A 10,868-nucleotide genomic window follows, 5' to 3' on the forward strand; every position below is an offset into this window, starting at 1 on the left:
ATACTAAGACAGCTGCCACACAGATAAATATATCTCAAATAAGATTCTAGAATAGCCACAAAAACGCGCGACCTACCAAACCGACCGATGAAGCCTGGTCCCGCAAAACAAACTCGTCTTTCTAACAATATGTGAAATTGCCTAAAAAAGCAAACTTCAGTCATCAACTCTCGGGGCCCGGTGAAGAGTGGAGTCATCGCTTGACAATGAAGAAAGAAACATAGAAAAAGTTCTACAAGACACTCATTGGTGGAGGAGGTGGCGGAGATGGAGGAAGAAGAAGAATCGGAACATGAAGGAGTGAAAGGTCTCAAGGGCGAAACTAGGTCGCTTCGACTCCCTCAACATGGAGGCCGGTCAAGGTGACTCTTGCAAATTTTGCACGTAGCCATGTTCTTCATCGGCTAAGTAATTCCTTTTCATCGTTTGATATTGACTGGATTTCAAGAAAACATCGCATTGAGTTCTTCCGTCCGTCTTTACGGAAATGTGAATGCCTATGTTTGTTTAGGATGCAACCTTTGAATGGTCACTGAATCACATTGATCGAAAATAGCAAAAGACAATGAGAGGACCTCATAACATATGCGGGTCCCACGTGTTTTTTTAAAAGACTGCAGTGAATTCGATCACCAATATATGTTTGTCATAAGTTGTGAAATAAGGTAGAAGCTAACGAATGTTGTAACTCGAGTGTAACGCAAGGAAAAAGAAGTCATTGGAGAAATTAATGAGGAATGACAAAATGTGGTTTGATTTAAGTGTTGATACTTACTTTACGAGGAGAGACAATCACTAAGAAATTCATTATGAATCCGGCGAATTGCACAGCTTACACAATCATTCAAGTGTTCCTTAATGCTAGATTACACCAAAAGAAAAACACACTGGTATAATCTCATAATCACTTACTAAAAACTCACTCAAAAAACTCATAGTGAGAAAATCCTAACACTTCTCTTGTTTGCTTTAGTATATAATAGAATTCTATTTTATGTTTTTTTAGTTGACTTGCTAAATCAAACTAGGGAACCTAAATCCAGCTCTAACATGGAAACCATTTCAATAATTCCTTACTTATTCAGACATCAAAACAAAAGTGATTTTCGGATTTGGAACTTCTATCTAGATGGAGTTTCCTTTGTGAAATTAAACTTGAGAAATAATCTTAACACTTGTGTCAACTCTATTATTGCGTGGAAGCATGCAACCATTGCAAACATCCATCAAAGCATGCAACCATTGCAAACATCCATCAAGACCAAGTTGAGCTTGGACTTGTTTAGAGGAATGGACTTTGTCCACACATCAGTAGGATTCTCTGCTGCAAGAAGCTTCTTCATTGTCAAATCCTCTCCTAACATGTGATTTCTTATGTTGAAATATGGGTCACCAATTAATTCAATTCTCTAGCAATATCTCCAGCTTTCACTAGCCACCGCATCAATCCAATGTCCCATGTCAATATCGATAACTAATTCATTAGACCGCACCTCCTCTTCAACTCCTTTATTGTCACTATTTTCCAATCTCAATCTTCCTGAAATTATCATGTCTCTCAATGACATCTTCTAACTCACAACACAACCGATAGAAGTAAAGGCATTACTGCTTGGAAATCGACCATCCAGCATGTTCCCTACATGACCTTAGGGTTCACAAATCTAATTACCGCCACACTACTTAAATTGCATCCTCTGAAACATATCCAACATCTGATATCCCCAATAAAATTAGTAGGATCCACTTCATAGCATCACTATATTCACCTAGATTAATCATAAATGTTCCTAATCGGATGTGAAAGATCAAGCCTAGTATTATCCATTAATAACTTAAACAACCAATGGTTCTATCATGTGAAGCATGGGACAAGCGCTCCACCTCCATCCAAGTACAGAGTGATAGTCTAAACAATATTTGATATGTAGCATGTAGGGTACTTACAAAATTTCTCAATCACACATCGAAGCATCTCAATGCTTTTCCGACATAACTTCTCCAAGTCACTCACAACATTCCAACGGTTTTCACTCTCTACATCTCCAAACTAGAAACTATCTCTAGTGGACCCAAGTTTCTAAATCAGTTTTTGCATGCAATTGGTCCTTTATCCCATCCAACTTCATTAACCACCTTGAAGCTTCATTAATTTAGACCTATGAACAACTATCAACTACTATGGAAAATAACAATTTTGCAGACAATGTCACATCTATTGTACTCTAAACATACGTAGGCTCTCTTTGAAGCTCCACCTGTTTCTACATATCATTTGTATCTTTCTTTGCAATCGATCCCTCCCTCTTATGAAACTAAGTAAATTTGTCAAAGATAACATCTCTATGGACACATGTCACACCCCGGTCCTCGAGCGCGTGCCCATCCCTCTCTGGTCGATAAAATTTTGTGACTTCTCAGGACAAGTCGTCAACCCTTTCTTTTTATTGCACCTACGGAAGCGAAAAATAAATCCCCTGACAACAATCATCTCGGGATAGAAAAGCATGACAACAAATTCACAAAATGAAACATGCTTTTATATTCACATAAAGTCATGTACAAGGTCTATGACCAAAAGACTACAAAAATTGACTTTCCAAAAAGAAGCGGTCCTAACCGACCTACAATTCAGATCACCTCCTCTCGACTCCAGGTTCTCCATTCGACAATCTTGAAAATTTAGCCCACGACGGGTTGAGATATAAATCTCAGCGAGTTTACACTCTAAACCCCGATTATAAGGGAAATACGCCTAGAAGCATCCTAACCACACAATACTTACCTCGTCTCAGATTCACCCTGCAGGTCAGTATAGTTTATATCTCAGACAGCATGAAAGCATGAGCAACCACTAAGCTCAATTACTTGGAACGTCATACTGAAATTCTCAAATAAGAACAAGAGTCCTGATTATAGGGCCAAATCGTTATGACACATCCCATATCGTGCCACACAATTTTGTCCCATAATCCGGCACATTCAACTCAATTACACATGCGTTCCTAGTTTTGATCTCAGCATATAGCACGACCTACTCTCTGTTCGGTAGTCTTCTAGCATTGCCAGGCTTCCTCTCACCCCATTGTACACGGCATGTCTCTTTCAGATAGCTTTTCCGAAAGAGCATAGGGTCCAAAATCTACTGCAACCGGCTTCCCGTTGTCTAGGGGTATCCCAAATAGGGATAACGTCTAGCTTAACAGCCTGGGACGATTTCTCTTAACCATCACACGATTACTCAAATATGACCCAAGGCACCATGCATTGTACTTAAATGCTTCAATTAAAATGGTGAATCTTACATTTTTCTTCGTATTAGAAATATATTGTAAATTAGTTGTGTGTAGGTACACGATCAACTCAACCCAGAAAAATTGACATTCTTCCTTTTTAAAATCCCACTATTTTATATAGTACCTAAAACTATTTTCGGTGTCAAAATCTGACACCTGGGATTTTCTGGATAAATATTGGAAATTCACAATTTTTGGAATTAAATACCAAAAATAAATCAGCACTCAATTTGCATAATTTAACACTCAATTGCAGAATTTAACCACACCATTAAAATCAGCACGAAATTCCGGTCACCAGCTATCTATCCCGGCCTAATTTCTGAAAAAATAATTAATAATTAAATAATTTCTAAAATTAATTAAATAACTCAATTTAATTTCCAAAAATATTATATTAGGCTAAAATCACTAAATTAAATACCGTTATGGACCCGAAAAATTCCCGAATTCTTCTAGATAAATAGTACAAATTATCTAGGCCTCACTTAATCTAATCTAACCACCTAACATGCATAATTACATAATTAAATCACTAAATTAATCTAACTAACCAACTAATTCCTAATTAAATTAAACTAAACACCCATTAAACATGATTAGCCTACTAAGAAGAGTTTAGTGCATAAACTCACCGGTTTATTACGAAAACCAGTTCACCACGACGACGGCGCGACGGCGGCTGAAATCCGAATTTTCGGCGGTGTCAGCGGACTTGGACCAGGCCTAAACTTGGCCTAACAAATCTCAGCCCAAGCTGAGATTTGTTCTTGAGTTGGGCTGGGCCTGAAGTTGGCTGAACGGGCTTTGAATTTTCATGGGCTTTGCTGGCTTCTTGGGCTGACTTCAAGTGAGCTGGAATTGGGCCTCAAAAACTGGGCTGCTGCACTTGTGGGCTGGGTTGAGCCCAAATGATGGGCTGAGGAGCGGCTGATTTCACGCGGCTGCTGGGCCTGCTTTGCTGATCTCGTGGAAGATGGACGAACAGCAGTCAAGCTTGGTGAGGGGAAACGCCGTTTGATGGCTCGACGGCCAAGTGGCAGCGAAGTGGAGCTGCTCGGTCAACCAAGGAGCTTCTGTGGGCTTGCTGTTGACCAGGCGTGGCTGAATGAAGACACATAAATGGCAGCTGCAGGCAGCGGAGAGAGAGAGAGAGACGGATTCGGTGGTGATGGCAGCTTCGGACGTGGGGTGATGGGGCGGACGACGAAGCAACACCGAAGAAGGGAAATGATGGGGTCAACAATTTGCTTCTGTGAGTGGCGTTGTTGACCACGGAAGGCCAGCTCGTGGACAAATGGCGTGGGCGAGTGAAGATGGAGGGTTGTTGCGGTGGAAGGAAATGAAAAAATAATGAAAGGAACGGCAGAAGCTGAGAGAGAAGAGTTCGGTCTGCTTGGTGAGAGAGAGAGAGTGATTCCGTTCCTTTGTTGTGAGGGAGAGAGCTCGAAGCAAAAAAGGGAGAGGGCGGCGGCAGAGGCGTGCAATGGAAGATTTGAAGGAACAAAGAAAAAAAAGTCAATAAAGCTTATCCCAATTCTTAAATGCATGGTCCCTCAACTAGCCCTCAACTTATCTCAATGTCTCTTATTACTTTCTTGCATAAAATCCATCAATAATCCAAATTTTGAAGTCCAAAATTGCTGCCTTCTTCTAGATCCGAATTTCACATTTTTGGGACATTAATTTCTTCGATGATTTCTCAAATTCTACATCCAATTTTGATGTAGAAAAAGCCCACATAATTTCTACAATTCCCCTCTATCAAGTAGCTCGGTTTGCAAGTCGAAAATCTCTTCAATTCGGCCAATTCGAATTTCTGTTCATTTTCCGAAACGTCCTAATCGAATTTCCGTGAAAATCTTGGAATCACCAAAATTCTTCGAAGGATGAATAGACATTCCTAAATAAGCCGTGATATGACAGAACTTTCAATTTCTAAAATCGGATTCAAATTCACAGTTAATTTCACTTTAGTGCGCTTTTAGCGTGACCTAGTCTATCGGGTTACTTTTATAAATTTTTGGTGCAATTGACCCGTGATCGATTTATCTTGAGTCACAATGTATCAATTATAGACACAGGGTACCTTACCAAAAAAAATAATAATTATAGACACAGGGTACCCAAAACGACAAAAAATCAATTTAGTGCCGATTAATGAAAATTTTGCAATCAGGTGGAATCACCCACACTTTGATCACATATCTCAATCGAATCGACTTATCTCTGATGATCAATTTTGACAATGTCATAATGATCCTTGCAGATCGACACGGTTGAGCAGTCGATTCCTAGTCGAATTCTCAAGTCCATTACATTTAGATTCCTTAATTAATTCCCCAAATATTCTAGTTATCTCGTGAATGATCAACTCAGAGAATAACACTATCGGCACATTGACGAAAGACCCGATTTATTTAATCGAAAATAAATTCTGAAAATTCAGGATGTCACAACACAAACTCCAGTAATCCTTCCTTAATACACCACAGACTATATTTCTTCACACTATGCAGCAAACACTTTGAATTCAGTGTATTTAGCAGGCTTAACAAACCAAGTTTAAGTTCCTAATCAATTGCTAGTAATGGTGATCTATTCACTAACCAACAAGCGAAATTCACCACTTTGACCTAGAAATCTTTATTTAATCTAGCATTGGGAAGCAAAGAGTGAGCTCTCTCTAAAATAATTTCGTTTATCAAATTTGGCAACTCTGTGCAACTATGGTGAATCGACATTAGTGTGATATTTCTCATGCCTTCCTCTGTGCAAAAATGGCTAAGTTCCTCAAAATAGAATTTCAACCATTTGTCAATTCTTAGGCAAATATTTCCCTTTCTATATACATTTTGACCATCATCTTCAGACTTGAACCAATCAAGCACCTTGCTCTTGTGCTTAAGAAGACAAATTCTCACTTTCCTTGAAGTGCCATTAACGAATAACAAATACCTAACACCACTATTGGAGGAAACTTAAGAGGGTCTCAAGTCTGAGTATACGCAGCTTGCCTCCGAGATCCGGTGAACTTAACTTCACTTTCTACTAATTATCCATGTCACAGCCTTCGCAGATGTTCAGCTTCTTAGTCCAAAAATCTCACAATAGACCCCTTCGACTCAAAATAATTCATACGTCCAAGTCTTTTGGATCATGACTGTGTCATGTCCTGACCTAAAGCCTCGAAGAAACTAGCAAATGAGCTAATCATTATCATCTCATAGATGAGATACAATTCGTAGTTTATCTTCCCCCAAGTCAACGTTAGCAAACCTTGAGAGACTAAACTTCACTTTCAGTAAAGATCCCATATTCGAACCCGTCAAAAGTACTCAATGAGAAAAGGTTCTTCTCAACTCTGGTACATGCCTCATGTCAGTCAACATTCTTTACTACTCCATCAAGCATTTTAATTTGAACCGTTCCAATGCTTATTAATTTACAAGCAGCGCCATCTTCAATAAACACCTTACTGACCTCAATAAACCAATAAGTAATAAACCAGTGCTTATGAGAATTCGAAACTTCTAATAACTTTATATCAATCTAGACCGGCCTAAAGATTGGCACCCTTCAAAAATTCCAATTGGACCTAATTTGGTGGCTTTTATAATTTGATTTGTTTCCTGAAAGTTTGGTTACAGGAATCGCTGTGGGGAGCGTCCTGGTGATCACAACTTGCATGGTCACTCTCATCATGCTTGTGATATGGAAGACAAACATATGGTGGATCGGGCTCTTCTTCCCCATCTTTGGTTCGATCGAATTGCTCTCTCTCGTCAAGTCTTCTACAAGTTCATAGAGGGCGGTTTCCTGTGACTTGTGTTGCAGCCCTCCTTATGATGGTCATGATTATTTGGCAATACGTCCAAAAGCAATGGTACATGTACGAGCTCAAGAACAAGGTCTCAACGGAGTTCATCAGAGAACTTGCCGCAAACCCAAGCATCAAAAGGGTCCCCGGGATTGCCCTCCTCTACTCTGAGCTCGTGCAGAGCATTCCCCCTATATTATCACATTTTGTGGCTAATAGTCCGTCAATCCATTCTTCTCTAGTCATCTCATTCAAGAGCCTCCCAATCAGCGAGGTCGAGCTGGAGGAGCAGTTCTTGTTCAGACAGGTTGAACCGAGGAGCATCAGGAAGTTCCACTGCATCGTGCAGTACGGATACAAGGACAAGAGAGTGGACCCTCATGAGTTCCAGCGCCAATTGATGAACAACTTGAAGGAATTCATCCTGTTCGTATTTCTTCCTCCGAGGCCAAGAGCAATGATGACAACCACAAGGAAGAGACAGCAATCCTTGAAGCAGAAGAAAGATGCAAATCATGCAGAAAGCAATGGAGAGAGGCGAGGTGCACATCCTCGAGGAAGCCAAGGTGGTCACCGAGCTGAACTCATCCTTGTGCAAGAAGATCGTTGTCAATTACGCCTACTGTTTTCTCAGGAAAATTTCCAGGCAAGGCGAGAAAAAATCATGGTGATCCCAAGGAATAAGCTTATGAGGGTTGACATGACAAATGAGATATGAATGAAAAGAGAACACTAATTGCAATCAAATGAGAGAGAAAGAGAGAGTTGACATGACATGTGAGATATGAATGAAAAGGAACACTAATTGCGGTCAAATGAGAGAGAGAGAGAGAGAGAATCAAATAAAAAAGGCTTGACATTTAAGTACTAATATTGTCTGTCAAAAAGATCTTATACAAAGGCCATATTGACTCATACATGATGTGCCGCCATATTTAATGAAGATAGAACACTAATTGCGGTCAAATGAAATAGAGAGAATCAAAAAGGCTTGACATCAGTTAATATTAATGTTATCAGTCAAAAAGATCTTATACAGAGGCCATATTGACTCATACATGATGTGGCGCCCACGAGGGAGAGGGGCGAGGTGCACATCCTCGAGGAAGTTGAGGTGGTCACTGCGCTGAACTCATCCTTGTGCGAGAAGATCATCGTCAACTGTTTTCTTAGAAAAATTTTCAAGCAAGGCGAGAAAAAATCACGGTGATCCCAATGAATAAGCTTATGAGGGTTGACATGACATATGAGATACGAATGACTTGCAGTCAAACGATAAAAAAGAGAGAATTGACATGACATGTGAGATATGAATGAAAAGAGAGAGAATCAAAAAGGCTTCACATATAAGTACTAATATTGTCTGTCAAAAAGATCTTATACAAAGGCCATATTGACTTACACATGATGTGCCGCCCCTTTCTTTGCTTTTTTGGAGGCTGCAGAGTATAGATGGTATGCTATAGATTTACAGATACATCGTAAGACACCTAGAAAAATTGTCCTCCGTCTCTTTTCTTCCCTTTTTTCTTCTTCTCCTTCTTCATTTTCTTTTAATAAACCAATAATTTCTCAGAATTGTGCATTGGTATAAAAGATGGAAGTCCGCATAGGATGGCTTTCGTATATTTCAATCAAACGAACTGTCTTTATGCACTCATTTGTAGCTTGAAACGTGGGAGACCAACTTTGTGGCCGTTTCTCTTGACGTCCTCTCGGACTTGCTTCCGGTACTCGCCGAAAGTGAACTTTCTGTAGACGGAGGGCTCTGTGCAACTCCCGATCGGAGAGTCGTACGAAGGGCAAAGGAAGTAGGCGACAGAGTATCTCTCCACCTGGTCGTTCGTTATCACCTTGTGCTCCACGCTCTTGTACACGTCGTTGCTCCACGCCTGCCCAAAAAAGATGACCGATTCGTACTCGTGTCAATCAGTGTCCTCGTTCAAGACACGAGAAAAGTCAGTCCGTTGGAGGACTGGATAAGCATGGATTGGATGAACCCGTGACGCTACTGACTTTGGGCACTTTGTTTTGAATTGTGCTTTCTTACCTGAAGAAGGTCTCCGATGTTGACGATAAGAGCGTCTCGGTTGGGCTTGACGGCGACCCATCGGGAGTCCTTGAGGAGCTGGAGGCCTCCCACTTGGTCCTGGTAAAGTATGGTCAGGAAGTCGCTGTCCGTGTGGGGCACCAACCCAAACATCTCCGGCGAGAGCGGGCACACGGGGTAGCGGTTCAGCCGGAGGAAGCACGTGCTCTCGTGGCATGTCTCGTCGAATGCGCTGCAGTCCCGATGCCTGAGGTTCTCCGCCAGGACCCCCGCCAGCGTCCTGGCCAGCCTAGACATGGCAGCAGCGAACTCCATCATTACTCCCCCGAGAGAGATGAACGGCCCGTAGCAAGAGGGATCGGAGATTTTGGTGAGGGGGACGTGGAAGGCCTCGGACCAGGAGAATTGGGCAGGGGAGGTGGCGGCAGGATTGCCCCAGCGGTAGGAGTTGTTGAGGAGGGCAGAGCGGGCCTTGGTCTCGAAGGGTGTCTCGAACAGCTTCCCCTGCTCCCTCCTCATCTCCCCGAGCAGCTCGCTGCTGATCCCATGGTTCACCACCTGGAAGAATCCCCACTCCGTGGAGGCCCTGCAGATTGCCGCTGCGCACGACCGCCTCTCCGCCTTGCACTCGCTGCGCAGCCCACTCAGGTCGATGACCGGGAGCTCGCACTCCCGGGGCGTCACCACATCGGCATTCAGGGCCGGAGAGGAGGGGGAGTAGGAGGAGGAGGAGACGGTGGGGCAACTCCGGAGGAGTTGGGTGAAGTCGGACAGAAGGGGTGGGTCTGAGATCGAGCCCATCGCTCCAACACCGTGTGGAGAGAGTTGTGGGTTGGGCGGTGGCCGCTCGTATTTATAAGTGGGGAGAGGAGTGGCGAGGGCGAAAGAGCACAAACGGACGGGGACGAAGGCTGGGGAGGGGGAGGGAATAAGGGCGGCGCTCCAAATATAGCGACAGTTGGCAGCATGAGAGCGTTTCCCCTCTCCCCTTCGTCTCCAATCAGAGAGAGAGAGAGAAAGGCCCGGTCTCCCCAAGAAAACAAGGCGGGGGAGTCAAGAGGCTTCCACGAAAATTAATGATAACTTTTTAGGAAGAAAGTCAAAAAAAAAAAAAATATCCCAAATTATATGCATTCTGATATATTTACAATGATCTATCTTTTGTGATATTAAAATCTTCAAATTATGTCAATTATGACACATTTACCCTTAACATTTTTCTTGTGACATAAAATGCGTCAAACTTGTATTTACATTATACATTTACCCTTCTGTTAAAATTCCGTTAGATGATTTTTTAGTCAAATCAACTCATTTTTGTTTCACTTAAGTTATGTAGGCGCCATATCAACTTTCTTTGTTTTCTATCATCCGTATAGGCAAATTTTTAACGGATCTCATAGAATAAATGTGTCATACAAGTACAAATTTAAGATTTTTTATGTCACAGATGAAAGTTTAAGACAAATGTCACGGTAAGTATAGTTTAGGGTTTTTTTTTTTTTATGGATTTTGCCCTAAATCTTATTGCTTTTTCGCAGCTAAATTCCAGTTTGCGCTTGGGTAGTAATCTCGATGCCGTGACATTGCACCCTAGAAGGTACTAGTGCCGTTCGTATCATACCATCATGTTCTATCGATTCAACTCATTAAATCAACTTTCACTTTCCACGAACAGCAATCGGTTTGGCACGTTCTTTAT

At 41.8% G+C, this 10,868-nt stretch overlaps 1 protein-coding gene and 1 pseudogene across 1 annotated transcript; one reads left to right on the forward strand and one right to left on the reverse strand.

Moving 5' to 3' along the window:
* The first annotated feature begins 267 nt into the window (after window positions 1-267).
* On the forward strand, window positions 268-7,787 carry LOC104455601 (annotated as a pseudogene).
* Window positions 7,788-8,463: 676 nt separating this feature from the next.
* LOC104453584 (gibberellin 2-beta-dioxygenase 6) lies at window positions 8,464-10,059 on the reverse strand. Its single transcript, XM_010068187.3, has 2 exons — window positions 9,167-10,059; window positions 8,464-9,008 (listed from the first exon to the last, which is right to left on the reverse strand). Exons 1-2 carry the CDS (start codon window positions 9,965-9,967, stop codon window positions 8,766-8,768), a joined length of 1,044 nt encoding a protein of 347 aa, XP_010066489.2. The 5' UTR covers window positions 9,968-10,059; the 3' UTR covers window positions 8,464-8,765.
* Between the last annotated feature and the right edge of the window lie 809 nt (window positions 10,060-10,868).

The sequence above is a fragment of the Eucalyptus grandis genome, chromosome 7 (genome assembly GCF_016545825.1).
Source record: "Eucalyptus grandis isolate ANBG69807.140 chromosome 7, ASM1654582v1, whole genome shotgun sequence".
Classification (NCBI taxonomy): Eukaryota; Viridiplantae; Streptophyta; class Magnoliopsida; order Myrtales; family Myrtaceae; genus Eucalyptus; species Eucalyptus grandis.

What these genes read in the sequence shown, in the direction of transcription:
- LOC104453584 (XM_010068187.3), bottom strand. Translation starts at nt 9,967, where the DNA reads ATGGGCTCGATCTCAGACCCACCCCTTCTGTCCGACTTCACCCAACTC. An exon ending in ACATCGGAGACCTTCTTCAG is followed by an intron (nt 9,009 to 9,166) that starts GTAAGAAAGCAC and finishes TTTTTTGGGCAG; the next exon opens with GCGTGGAGCAACGACGTGTA.